Below are 13,770 nucleotides of genomic sequence, written 5' to 3'. Positions count from 1 at the left end.
TTTCCTCACCAACTCCAGGTCCTCCAGTACGTACTCTATTCTTCCCTGTTTTACTTTTCTCTTAGGAGTAAGATTCCTGGTGGTTTTCATATCTGTTGTCCACTAGACTGCAAGCCCCACAAGAGAGATACTTGACACACAGCGTCTGCTTAATGTGCGAATCAACTGAAAACCCTTACTCACTCTTGTCTTTCTACTCAGGTTTCTGGCACCTGCGCCAGGCACAGGCTCTACGTAAGGGCACGTGGCTGGCTGCCAGGGAAACAGTGCTGCCAGAGCACCTCTCTCTCCCTACTTGACAATCAAAAGTGTCCCCAGTCTTCCAAGGCACTAGAAATAAAAACCCACAAATGGCACCCTAATGAAACTTACAAGCCTTTGCATAGCAAAGGAAACCATAAACACAATGAAAAGACAGCCTACAGCATGGCGGAAAATATTTGCCAACCACGCAACCGAGGGGCTTAATCTCCAAAACAGATAAAGAACTCATACAGCTCAACAAAAAACAAACAACCTAACTGAATAATGGTCAGAAGCTGTAGACCTTTCTCCAAAGAAATACATCGAAAACTCTACCAATTCCAAGGGATGGAGGGGATGCAGCGAAAGGGGAACCCTCCAACACTATTATATTAGGAATACTGTTTGGTGCAGCCACCGTGGAGAACAGTAGAGGTTCTTCAAAAAAGTAAAAATAGAACTACGTATGATCCAACAATCCCACTCCTCACATACACCTGGAAACAAACCTCCAATAAGAGACAGGCACCCCTGTGTCTATAGCATCACTGTTCACAACAGCCAGGATACGGAGACAATCTAAATGTCTGCTGACAGATGACAAAGACGTGGCGCTTAAGTGCAGCGTACTACTCAGCCACAGGAAAGAACGATCCAGTGCCATTTGAAGCAATGCGGATAGGCCTAGAGATCATCACAGTAAGCGAAAAAGGTCAGAGTCATGTGATAAAAAATACCACGATATCACATGATAAAAAGTCAAAGTATCATAGGATAACACATACGACATCACACAACACTTATGACAATATATGCAGAATCGAAAATACGGCGCAAATGAACTTATCTATGAAACAGACTCGTTGCCAAGGGGGAGGGGGTCGAGGCAGGGCTGGAGTGGGAGACAGGGGTGAGCAGCTGGAAGCTATTATATACACAGAATGGATAAACATCAGGGTCCTACTGTACAGCACAGAGGACTACATTCGATATCCTGTGATAAACTATAATGGAAAAGAATATTAAAAAAATTATGTATACATATAACTGAATCACTTCATTGTACAGCAGAAGTTAACACTGTAAATCAGCTATACGTCAATAAAAATAAAAATATTCAAAGTGCCCCCAGACATTGCCAAATGTCCCCTGAATGGCAAAATGTTGCAACCGAGAATCACTGAGTAAGACACACGGAATCATGTGCTGGACAGCAGCCATCAGTTAAATACACAGATAAAAATTCCCCCTACCTCAGCCCCAACTGCCTGCTCTGTCCTCCATCTAAGACTGGAGGCCCCTCAACTGCATGGCCAAGACCCTGCCATAAAGCCAGGCTGGGTGAGGGAAGGGGTCAAGACTGATCTCGGGGTGGGGGCTGGTGACTGCCTGGGGGAGGAGAGGTTCACTGCTAAGCTGGATTCTGCTGTGGCTGCAGACCAGAGCCGTGCCCCTGAGTCTCAGTGTCCCCATTCGTAAAGTGACCACTTGAGAATGCGCCCAGCCTGGGTCAATGTGGTTTCTCTTTTGTCCAATGGGGAGTTCCCAGGGCAGAAGCTCATATTCCTTCTCCGCCCACCATTGCCCCCTCCCACAGCCCCCCAGTCCCAGTCCGGGCCCTACCTTGTGTAGGGAGAACGTCCTCACGCAGAACGTGGCCAGCTCGATGGTGTCCAGGAGCGTGACCTGGATGAAGCCGTAGGTCTCCGTGCCCCTGTTGGGCCAGTACTGGTCGCATTTGATCTGTACCAGGTGAGAGAACACAGGTGAGTGTGGGCCGGGGCCGGTGCAGGGCTTGGGGGCCACAGGGCCCAGGCCTCACCCGTGATTTCTCCTCTAGCCGCGTCATCATAACAATGGTGGCCGAGCGCTGCTCCCACACCATGCGCCAGAAGTCCCCGAAGGTCTCTGGCAGTGGCCCCTGCGTGGCGATGTATGCGTTCTGCCGCCGGTAGCCGTCCACGTAGTTAGCATTGATATAATCGCTGCCCACGATGCCTAGGTCGGGGGTAGCAGAGAAAACTAGAGATCAGTGGGGTGCTCTGTCCTTCTTGGCTGGTGCCACCTGGGCCACCACTGAAAGGAAGCCCTCTGAGACTGCCCCAGTCTATCCCCAAGGGAATCGTGGCGCATATACTCCATGCTTTCTCTGCCTCAACGCTACTGCCGCTTGGAGACAGACTGTTCTATGTCGGGAGCTGTCCTTTGCATCGCAAGGTACTAAGCAGCATCCCTGGCCTCCACCCTCAAGATGCCAACAGCACCCCACCCCAAGCTGTGACAACAAAAATGTCCCCAGACATTGCTAAATGTCCTGTGTGGCGAAGCTGCCCTGATAAGAGCTACAGACGTAAAGGATGGATGGAAATCTGCAGTGGACAGCAGCCACCAGTTAAATACAGATCCCAAACTTCTCAATGGCTTCTGGGTAGGGTTGGACCAGGCCTCAGTTTCCCTACCTATCTCCTAGCTGGTCCACTCTGGCCTGGCCCCCCTGGCCAAGAGGAGACATGGGGTCTACGTGTTCTCCACGGAATGAGGACAGGCCAAGGTTGTTGGGGAGGAGTCTGGGACCCCGCACGCTACCTTCGATGGGCTGAAGGATTACGCGGGAATGGTCGTAGGCGATGACGTTGGCATAGCGGTTCTTGGGCTTGTTCACTTCCAGGTTGGAGTGCTCCCACGTGAACTGCTGGCCTGGGTCGATGGACTATGGGAAGCGGGAGGCGGGAGATGTCAGGTTGGGCGTCTGTGGGCCCCCAGGAGGGTGGGAGGTAGTGGGGCTGGCTCACCTCATACTCCTGGGAGAGCTTGAGGCTGTCGTTGGCCTTGAGTCGTTCCGTGTGTTCCGCCATGTCCCCGATGGGGATGGGCGGGTGGCTGAGCATGCCTGCGGGGAGAGCAGACCCGCCCATGTGGCCAGTCACTCGCGGGGGCCAGGCCGGGGAGGGAGGGGGCAGGGGGTGCTCTACGGAGTGAGTCTGCAATGGACGAGCTGCGGGTTAGAGGGGGTGGCGGGGAAGAGGAAGGTTTGGGGTGGGCCCCGTGGGGGCGAGGAACCCAGGCCTGGAGGAGGAGCACTAGGTGGAGTCTCCCCCACCCTCCCCAGGCCCCCGGACAACCAGCTGGGGGAGGCAGGTGCTGGGGGAGGGCTGCCCCGCAGGACTTCAAGCTCCTAGTGCCTCGTGGCAAGAAGCAGGCAAGTGACACAGAGATGAAGAAGCAGATGTGGCTGGCTGAACCTTCTGGAATATCGTCCCCCTGGTGAGGGCGGGAGGCCCACACCCGTCTGCTCCCTTGGGGATCGGAGGGACCACCTCTGCCAGGTGAAGCTGAGGGGCCAGGGAGGGGAGGCATGGGGTATGTGTGTGTAGGATGATGGGGTGGGCGTGGGTGCTTCTTCCCTATCTTTAGGCCTGTCAGACTCTTCTCTCTTGGGGGCCCAGCGGCCACGCACACACGCACACACACACACTCAGCAGCTACCGGGAGGGAGACTGACAGCTGTGCGCCAGCGCCCAAGCACCGGTGATAAATCTATAGGGATCTGCCAAGTTGACTGCTGAAGAGCTGCTGCCCCAGGGCCCACGTCTAAGAGGTCTGAGGCTGGTGTCTATTTGACTGCTGGGTCCCTCTGCCTCTCGCATGTACTTTGACACATCCCTGTGCCCTACATCCCTGCTCCCAGCCCCGTTCTCTCTCCTGCTTCTCCCTCTCTCTCTCTCACACACACACACACACGCAGTCACAACCTGCCACCTTAGGGCCCAGGGGACCAGACCCCTGCCCCCTTTGAGAAGCCAGCGCAGGACAGGTGGGCGGAGAGAGAGGAAGCCGGATGGAGAAACCAAGGATGGAAACAAACAGGAGCGAAAGGAAGCCAAGAACAGAGAGACACCGGAACTAACTTTCAAAGTGAAACCCCGGCTCCCTGAGGGGGCTGCTGAGGCCTGAATCTGCAGAAACAGCAAACAATAAATAAATGAAAACACGTGGGGGAGGCGGCCCACCTCCCCCCACCCCTCGCTGGGTTGGCGGACAGATAGATGCAAAGGCAGAGCAACTTCAACAAGTGAGGGACACACGGCGCCAGGGCCCCAACCAGAGAGCCCGCGGCAGCGGCTGGGCATCGCTTCAGCTGGACACTGGCGAGGCCTGATTTTCAGCTATGACTGGAAATATCTCAAAGCTTTAGGTTCTTCTGTCAACCTGTCGTCCCTGCACCCCGCCACCCCCGACCAACCTGGCCTTGGGTCCCTTGTTGGGGGTCAGCAGAGGGGATTTTAGAGGAGAAGCAGGATGGTGAAGGAGAAACTTGGGGGCAGGAGAACATATGGACCCATGCCATAAGCTGTAAGGACAGAGGCCATCAGTTAAACACACACATTTAAAATTCTCCTCTGGATGGAAAGAGAATTGACATAAGCTAGTCCAGAGACAGAAGAGAGAAGAAGGGACCACAAGGGATGCCATGAGACTTTTCATGATCACCTGTGGAGGGCTGCAGCCATCAGGTAAATATAAATGATCAAAACCCTCATTTGGGGAAGCATGGGACTAACGTGACAAGTCCAGAAACAGAAAAGAGAAAGCAATGTTAGGAGAAGCATGCAAGGCTACACATGAGCCCATCAAAGCCCCCATGGTCTCTTATTACGGGGGACTGCAGCCATCAATTACATGTTTAAAAATCTCCATTTGGTTGGAAACAAAAGTTAACAGGAAGCAGTTCAGAGACAGAGAGTGAAGATCAGGGCGTAGGTAGAGAACAGCAGATGTCGCCATGCGATGAGCTCATCAGGAGAGAACAGCAGCCCTCAGTTAAACTGAAAATCCCTTAATTTGGTTAGAAGCAGCTGGCATGAGCCCATTGAGGAGGAGGAGGAGGAGAGGGGGGCCTGAGGGGGGTATTGCCCATGAAGACGATCAAGGGCAGGGTCCTGATTCAGTTCTCCCACCACGCGTGGCAGGGGACTCAGCAGAATCCTCTCTCATCTACAGGGGACTATAATGAAACCGGGAGACCATGACCACATGTGACCGCAGAGCGGGGAGAGAGAGTGTGGTGGAAGTGGAATTTTTGCTCCTTGCTAGGGGCGCTTCCCCGGGGAGGGTGGAAAAAACCCAAACACCCACCACTGAATGGCCTTAAGACTAGAGGTGTGAACAGAAGCAGAGCTTTTTCTGCCAGAAGGAACTGACTCAGAAAATGTTTGCTTCTGTCTTTGAAGATGTCCTTTAAGCTCCTGGAGAAGACAGCAGCCACCAGTTGAATGCAGCTTCTCAAAAATCTCCCTAGATTGTAAGCACCATCAACCCCAGGACACTCCCAAGCCCAGAGCCATATAGGAATCGGGACTGAAGAACTGCGCCAGGCATAGTTCAGTGGGGGCTGGCAAGGATCCACTGAGGGGGCCGCTTCATCTCCCACTATGCCACCTCCCTCCCATCAGTGCTGTCCCCGGCGCCGGGGATAAGCACATACCTGGCGTCTGGAAGTTAATGCGTCTCATTTCCACCGGGTCCTTGGGGTGATGGGGTGCGAGGTCGGCGTTGTTCAATAGGCATTTAGTGCGGGGCTCAGAGTCCTTTCGTTTGCTTTGTGGGAGCAAACAGACAGAGATGTGTGACCCGGCTGTACGTGACTCGGGTTCCCACAACCACGCGCAGACACATGTGCAAAGGTTGGAACAACTAGGTTCCCGCTCATCCCGTGGGCGAGGTGCCACCCCAGCCCCTGTCCTCAGCCTCCAGAGGGCAGAACCAGTTCTTACCTATCAGGCTTACTGCTCCCGAAAGCAGACACAGGTGAGAAGGAGGGAAAGAAGACAGGTGAGGGCAGGCTGGCCATCAAGAGCCTGTTCTAGGACTGTGGATGGCTTTCTTCCCCCCTCTGAACCTTGGTCTCCAGAAAATGGGGCTAATCCCTTCCAACTTGGGTCTCAGCCTTCTAAGCTGCGACATGTCCCATGTGACTTCATTTAACAGGACAAAGGGAGCACTCCCCCCTCCAATCTTGCACGGGACTTAACAGGAGTCAAATCACTGGCCACGGTGGAATGCCAGCCCTGCCATTTCCCAGGCTGTGTGACTTTGATCAAGTAGCTTAACCTCTCTGAGCCGTTTTCCCTGTCTGGACACAGATGGCTTCTGTGATCATTCTCAGAGACCACCTTTCCCTGGACCTTTCCAAACCTCCCACCCTTAGGAAGGCCTCCCTCCTGTCAAGTGGGGACATGCAAGGGGCTCACTTCTTGTAGAGCAAGATGGCAATCACTATGCAGATAATGAAGACCACAGCCAACACGGGCCCGATCACCCAGATGAGCCCCTCCTCGCCGTCCACGATGGGCTGGGGGTCTGGGTTGTCCAGCTGGAAGGGGTCTGAGAAGGGGCTGGCTGCAAATGTCTGCAGAAATGGGGTCGGGGGGGACTTCCATCAGTGCCCACTGCCCTCACGGTGGCCAAATGGGTCTTCCTCAAACACAAATCTGTGTCCATCCCCTACTCTAAACCCTCCTATGGCTTCCAAGAACACTGACCACAGTGGTCTGGCCCTGGCCAATCTTCACTCTTCCCCCCTCCTCCACTCTGTTTCAGACACTCTTAGGTCCTCTTTGTCCCTCTTGCACCCCAGACCTTTGCACATGCAAACTCCGGGATGCTGTTCTTTACTGAACTCCTATACATCCATCAAAGCCCTCGTTCCAAAGTCCTCTCCTCTAAAAATCCTGCTTGGGATTTCCTCAACCTCAAATCTTTCCCTCTGCTCAGCTCTGACCACAGGGAGCTGGGAGAATCTGCATCTGGCTCTGAGGCCAGGGTTCTGGGGACTGAGGCCACTCTGGGCATTCTGGATGTGGGCAGACACCATTCGGGACTTACGGGCTCACTCTTCTGCAGCACAGCAAGCACAAAGAGAACATATCGGTGGCCAGGCTCCAGGCCCCGGTTGTCAAAGCCTCCATACTGTTTCTGGTCCCCAGGATGGAAGGTGTGTGGCAGCACTGAGAAGCGAGCCGCAATGTAGGGTCGGGGGACCTCCAGCTGACGTGAGTGCCGCAGGCTGCGCCTCTGCAGCCGTGCGATGTCCTGGATCAGCTGTGGGAACAGAGATGTGGGCTGCTCAGAACCCAGCTGGGAGCCACTGGGCTCCTGAAAGCTGGCACGTGTCTGGGCCCCAGCCCCTTACCTCCTCCAGGTCCATATCCTCTGGGCTGCCCAGTGGGGTCAGGAACTGACCACCACGAGATCTGCGCAGTGGCACCATCACAATGAAGTAGTTCCTGGCAAGAGACAAGAGTCACAGAGGGCTATCTAGGGTCATGAGCAAAGGATGCTATTGGGCTGAGTGAGGGCACCACGCTTCTCTGAATCTTCCCTTCCGTTCAAACCATGGGTGTATGGCCCAGGTCACGTAAGACTATAATTTCTGATTCAAGCCTCCAGGGTTTTGATCATGTTGTACCTTTTGCCTAGAAAGCCTACCCTGGGCAATGACAGTTGACCGTTCAACAACATGGAGGTTAGGGGGTGCCAACTCCCCCTGCACAGTGGAAAATCCACACATAAGTACACTTGGCCTTCTGTATCCATGGTTTCCCATCTATGACTTCAACCACCTGTGGAGTGTGTACAGCTGCAGTGTGTACTTGTTGAATAAAAAAAAAAATGCATATAGGTGGGCCCCTGCAATTCAAACCTGTGCTGTTCAAGGGCTAACTGTATACTTCTCAAATTCCCATACGTCCTTCAAAACCCCAGCTTCCACACCCACGCGGTCTTGTAACTCCCCATGTCCCCCTGCTTCTCAGAGTACTCCTCTTCCTACGTGGGACTCTTAGCCTCTGTGCTTCTCACTGCCACACCACGCGACTGAGATTGTCTGTGTCCAGCTCTGCCTCCCCATCAGTCTGAGAACCTAGAACTAGCAGCAGGTCAGGCCTGCCGGGGCCTGGGAGAATGCTGAGGCCACATTCAGTGGTGACATCTATGAGAGGCACCGGACCTTCAGGGCAAGCACATGAAAAGGCACCGGTGTAGTCTCTGTCTTACAGACCAGCAAGGGCAGTGGGGTACTGAGAGGTCAAACAGCAGTCACACAGCTGACTGGGGGAGGCATGGAAAACCCTGGAGGGGGTGGGCTGAGCTTACTGGACAGGCACGGGGCTCTGGCCATCTGGCAGATACACCACGATGAAGCCATCGGAGTCAGGCTTGGGGGTCACGCTGGGCTTCGAGCTGAGCAGGTTGAAGGCGGTCCAGGCCGTGACTGTCTGCTGGAGGCCGCCCAGGCTGCTGCCGCGGTTGGTCAGCACGAAGTTATAGAAGGTGTTGGGCTTGAGGTGAGTGATGAGCTTCTTGGTGGTGCGGCCATCCACGTCCAATGTGAGCCCATTGTATTGGATCTGTGGGGCGGGCCAGTTCAGCGGAGCTCTGGGTTGAGCCCTGATCCTCACTGAGCCTGGATCTCAGACTTAGCCTGGACCCTATGATATGATCTGTGACCCCAGACTGAACCTCAATTACAGCTGTAGCCCTAATTCCAAGCCTTGACCCCAAGACTCAATCTCGACCCCAGACTAAGCTCCGAACCCAGTTGATTCTCAATTACAGGCAAGTCTCAACTCAAAGTTCCAATCCTTAAAACGTCCAGATTCCGCACTTAGGCTTGACTAGACACTGAGAGACTGAGCCTCAAATACTAGCTGATCCCCAGCTAAGCCCCAGTTCTGAGCGAACCCTAATTCCCCCACTGAACCACGACCCCTGCTGAGTCCCAACTGTGCATCCCAATCCTGACTGAGCCCCGAACCCAGGCTGAGCCTCAATATCCCACCCAGTCACCAGTCCAACTGACCCCCTACCCTGACTCCAGATGGTACCCTCACCCTGGTCGAGCCCCGCCCCACATATACTCTAACCCCGGCTGAGCCCCACCCCAACACACCCTAGCCCCCCGTCCTAGATGTACAGGAGGCTGCGCACCTTGTATGGGGTGGGTGAGTTGTAGTTGTCTGGGAATTCCCAGCTGAGCAGGACCGATGTCTTCATGATCATCTTCACCTTGAAGTTCTTGGGCGAGACTGTGCCACACAGCAGCAGGTGGGAGAGAGCAGAGGAGAGATTCCCATGAGTGCTGGGGGGCTGGGCATGGGTACGGGGTGGGGTGGGGCGGCCCAGGCGCTCCCTGTCGTCCGCTGTGCCCGTGGCCTTACTGCCTGGCCCTGGCCCGGCCCTGCCTGGCCCTGTCCCATGTCCCTGCTGCGGGAGACGGCGCAGCTGCAGAGAGAAGGCGGAGGCGGAGGAGGGGAGGGGGGACGGGTTGGGTGGGTGGGTGGGGGGCGGCGGTGGGGGCGGCGGTGCCACCTAGGCATGTCCCACCTTTGCCAAACGCCGGAGCCTCGGGGTCCGGACTCGCCTTGAGCGTCCACGTGGAAGCAGAAAAGTGACCACTTACCTGGGCAGGGGAGAGGGAGGGGGCTGGGGTAGGGGTGGGCACGAGGCCCGGTCCGGCTCTGGTGCGGGGGTCACCGCGCGCCTACCTTGGTCCCGCAGGAACGTCCGGTAGCGGACAGGGGGGCTGTAGGGGCCGGGGCCCCGGCGCGTGTGGGCCCGCACTTGGAGGTCATAGGCCGTGTCGGGCTTGAGGCCCTGCAGCGTGAGCACGTTCTCGGCGCCCGGCTCGGCCGCCGCCGGCAGCTCGGTCTCTCGGGCGGGGCCCAGGGTGCCAGCCTCCCGCACGGCCACTGTGTACTTGACAATGGCCCCGTTGCGCTCGGCGGGCACGGGCGGCAGCCAGCGGAGCAGGACGGTGCCCGCCGTGGCGTTGCCGGCTGCCTCCAGGATCTGCGGGTGGCCACGGGGTGTGTCCTCAGGGATGCTCAAGACCTCGGCCACCTCCTCGCCCAGGCCACCTCGGCTCCGGGCCGCCAACCGGAACACATACGTGGCCCCCTTGTGCACGCCCGATGCGGTGTAGTGGTCCTCGGTGGGCGGGAACTCCAGCGTGGCCAGGGGGGATGAGTCTTCGCGGCCGAACTGCAAGCGATAGCCCAGCACCTCGTCCTCGGTGGCGCCGGCCGGGGGCTCCCAGCGTGCCAGCAGGCTGCCCTCAGGGGTCTGCTGCACCGACAGGGTGGGGCGGCCCAGCACTGTGGGGGGATACAGGGCAGGCATCAAGGCCACGTGATCAACCCCCAGCTCCAGAGCACAGCGTGAGGTTGCAATTTTTTGGCCACTTGTGGGATCTCAGTTCCCCAACCAGGTATCGCACTTGGGCCCTCAGCAGTGAAAGCACAGAGTCCTAACCACCAAACCACCAGAGAAGTCCCAAGGAACTGCAGTTTTTAAAAGCCATCTTGGGAAGGCCATGCTCAAAAGCAAAGACTCGAGGGAGGTGAAAGAGGGAGCCACAAAGAGGTCCGGGGGGGAACAGTGCTTCAGGCAGAGGGAACAGCCACTGAGGGACAGGGGAAGCAGGGGACGCAGAGGACCCGAGACAGGAAAGCACCCACAGAGGCCACAGCAGGCCCTCATCTCTGCATCTCGAGTGAACAAGTCACTTGTCTCCTGCCTCCTGCCAGCGCCTCATTAGCATCAATGGAATGGAGGAGTGTCTAAAACCCTGTCTCTGCCCCCCATGGTTCTCACAGTTTGGGTAGTAATCAATGCATCAAAGTCCTGAGAAGTCCTGCAGTGCTGAAGTGCTACACGTGAAACCAGGCTTCTCTGCTGGAGGACTTATCAGGGCCTTTAATGGAAGGTGGTATGAACAGTCACAGTGTATGCGGCAGGTTCTGCTTAGCAAGCATGACTCTAACACAACATCCCTGAGAGAGGCAAGAGAGACATGGGAAGCTTCCTGGAGGTGGTAACATGGGAGCTGGATGCTGGATGACAAAGATACTAGGCAGGTGAAGAGCACAGTAGGGGGCATGGGCCAGCAACAGTGTGAAGGCATGCCGTGTCCAGCTGGGCGGCCTTGAATATCAGGATCTGTGGTGAGAAGAAAGATGGAGGCCATGGGGGTCCTTCTCTGTTTTGGAACACACCAAGCTTGTTCCCCTCTCTGAGCCTTTGCTTGGGTTATGCTCTCTGCTTGCAATGCCCTCCCCTTAGGTTTTCACAGCTGCCTCTCTCCTCACTCAGCTAATCCTGGCTGGTGAAAAACCAGCCTCTCAGGACTGACAGGAGGAGCCAGAGGGGAAACTAAGGCAGGGCTGCCAGGAGAGGAGGCTTCATGGTACCATGGGGGAGATGGAGACACGACCCTGAAATGACAACCTGCTTGTGGGGATCGGAGCTGGGATGGGGGAGGCAGGTGGGGCAGAGAGCAGAGCTGGTCACGATTGTTGGCTGGAAGGGGGGTGAGGCGGGTGGCTGGAGAAGGCTTCTCAAGGAGGGAGACTAATCAAAGACCTACAGGATGTGGAGGAGACAGCCAGCTGGGAGAAGGGTTATCAGCACAGGGGGAACAGGAGGCAGAGGGTGAGAAGTTAGGAACTGCCTGTTTAAGAGATGTCCCTGGTGATCCAGGGGCTAAGATTCTGTGCTCCCAACGCAGGGGGCCCGGGTTTGATCCCTGGTGGGGGAACTACATCCCACACGCAGCATGTAAGAGTTCACACGCCACAACGAAGACTCAGCGCAACCAAATCAATATGTTAAAGAAAAACAAAAAGAGTAGGGTGTTGAAGGTTTCCATCTAGCTGGAGCTGAATGGGGCTGGACCACGCTGAGTCTGGGTGTCCTCTTGAACAACCCCCACACTTTGCTCTGCTCCTCCCTCCTGGTGCACCCTCCCGCCCCGCCACGCACCATGGGCTCAAGAACTCTGCAAGGACGCTCTGAGGGCAAAGGGTCAGTGACAGTCTCGTACCTGCTCCCTTGGTCACTACCACCTTGGGTTTACTGCGAGCGCCATCGCCTTTCATGGTGTAGGCGGCTACCGTGATGGAATAGGCAGTCTCAGGCTGCAGGTTTGTGATGACCATCTCCTGCGGGCAGGGGTGGCGATCAGTGATGCAGCCTGGGCTGCCCACCCTCCTCCCCGTGCCAGGGACAAGCCAGGCGGACGCGGGGCCCAGTCCGCGGGCAGAGACGTGCACCCGAGCTCATGCCACAGATCTCAACACGTAGCATGTTCATGCTGAGATGGGCACACGTGGCCTCATGACACCAGTCATGGCCCACCTGGACCAGGGCAATGCCCAGCCCCCTGCTTTGGTCCCCAGCTACCACGCTTTCCCACCCAGTCTGTCCTCCCTGCAGTGGCCTCCAGAGGGCGTGTGTGAGCACCTGACCACAGCCCTCCAGGACTCCCAGTTCCCTACGGGCAAAAGCCCAAGTCCCTCCCACCGCCTGCTGCCCACAAGGCCCTGACTGAGCTGCCCTGTCCCCTCCCTCGCTCACTCTGCTCTAGCCACATGGGCCTCCTGGCTATTCCTCCTACACACCGGACACAGCCCCGCCCTGGGGCCTTTGCACTGGCTGTCCCCCCTGCCTCCACTATGTCCCTTGGAGTGCTGGAGATTCCTTACAACAGCTCTCAAAAGCCAAGAGTCAGGCTTTCAGAAAATCTGCAAGCCAGTTCTTAAAACACAGTGATGATGGAAAATGAATTATAGAGGCTTCCCTGTTGGCTCAGTGGTAAAGAATCTGCCTGCCAATGCAGGAGACACGGGTTCAGTCCCTGGTCAGGGAAGATCCTACATGTGGTGGAGCAACCATGCACCACAGCTACTAAGCCTGTGCTCTAGAGCCTGGAGCCACAACCACTGAGCCCACGTGCCGCAACTCCTGAGGCCTGAGCGCCCTAGAGGCTGCGCTCTGCACCGAGAGAAGCCACTGTAACAAGCAGCCCAGGCTCACTGCAGCAGGAGAAAAGCCTGCACGGCAACGGAGACCCGGCACAGCCGGAAACAATAAAATTTAAAAAACTATGAAAAATGAAGTTATATAAATGTACAATCAAATAAATAGTAAAAACAAAGGGAGTAAATACTCAAACCCGTTCCTCCTTAATTATTTTACTGTGTTAACTAATACTTATGCCTTCAAGGTTATTCTTTTTTAAAATTATATCTGAAATTGTAACAAGTTTGCAGCAGTATATTTTTAAACTTTTTTCCCTTCATTTTCTTTTCTACTATGGTCCAGGAGCCACTCAGGTAAGAGGGCTAGTGGATACCTCCAGGGTCCTCAGCAGGTACCTATTTACCTGATGCAAAACTGAGGCTACAAGCTCCAAGAGGTAACAAGGTCACAGGATACTGAACAGTTGCCTGTGCTACATATTACGACCCTGTTGTTCACCCACATCCATCTCTCATATCTGTTTAACAGAAATACTATACAATGATGAGCTACCGCAAACCTGACTGGTAGCTTGAAATTGACGTGGTGGGAATGTTTACACCATGGAGAAGGGTAAATGCCACACCAGTCAGGACTGTGCCCACCTGCCCGCCTGCCTGGACAGCTGACCGTTCAAGCCTTTACACCACTGTCTACACCCCTTCCTCA

The 13,770-nt window shown here is 55.6% G+C and overlaps 1 protein-coding gene across 7 annotated transcripts in view; it reads right to left on the bottom strand.

Annotated features, from left to right (window-relative positions):
• PTPRS (protein tyrosine phosphatase receptor type S) overlaps positions 1-13,770 on the bottom strand; it is a 110,422-nt gene that overhangs the window by 8,418 nt on the left and 88,234 nt on the right. For 3 of the 7 annotated variants that reach the window (XM_060416308.1, XM_027969824.3, XM_027969826.3), the window contains 14 exons: positions 12,125-12,242; positions 9,789-10,397; positions 9,232-9,329; positions 8,398-8,651; positions 7,436-7,529; positions 7,129-7,344; positions 6,495-6,652; positions 6,018-6,029; positions 5,729-5,841; positions 4,152-4,199; positions 3,036-3,133; positions 2,830-2,953; positions 2,066-2,241; positions 1,867-1,986 (listed from right to left, as the gene is read on the bottom strand). In XM_060416308.1, the coding sequence (XP_060272291.1) occupies positions 1,867-1,986; positions 2,066-2,241; positions 2,830-2,953; positions 3,036-3,133; positions 4,152-4,199; positions 5,729-5,841; positions 6,018-6,029; positions 6,495-6,652; positions 7,129-7,344; positions 7,436-7,529; positions 8,398-8,651; positions 9,232-9,329; positions 9,789-10,397; positions 12,125-12,242 (2,238 nt within the window). The remainder of the gene's footprint in view (positions 1-1,866; positions 1,987-2,065; positions 2,242-2,829; positions 2,954-3,035; positions 3,134-4,151; positions 4,200-5,728; positions 5,842-6,017; positions 6,030-6,494; positions 6,653-7,128; positions 7,345-7,435; positions 7,530-8,397; positions 8,652-9,231; positions 9,330-9,788; positions 10,398-12,124; positions 12,243-13,770) is intronic. The other 4 variants (XM_027969827.3, XM_027969828.3, XM_027969829.3 and 1 more) reach the window with 3 other exon arrangements.

The sequence above is a fragment of the Ovis aries genome, chromosome 5 (assembly GCF_016772045.2).
Source record: "Ovis aries strain OAR_USU_Benz2616 breed Rambouillet chromosome 5, ARS-UI_Ramb_v3.0, whole genome shotgun sequence".
NCBI lineage: Eukaryota > Metazoa > Chordata > Mammalia > Artiodactyla > Bovidae > Ovis > Ovis aries.
Note: the sequence above shows the minus strand (reverse complement) of the source record. Positions and strands in the feature narration are given on the sequence as shown.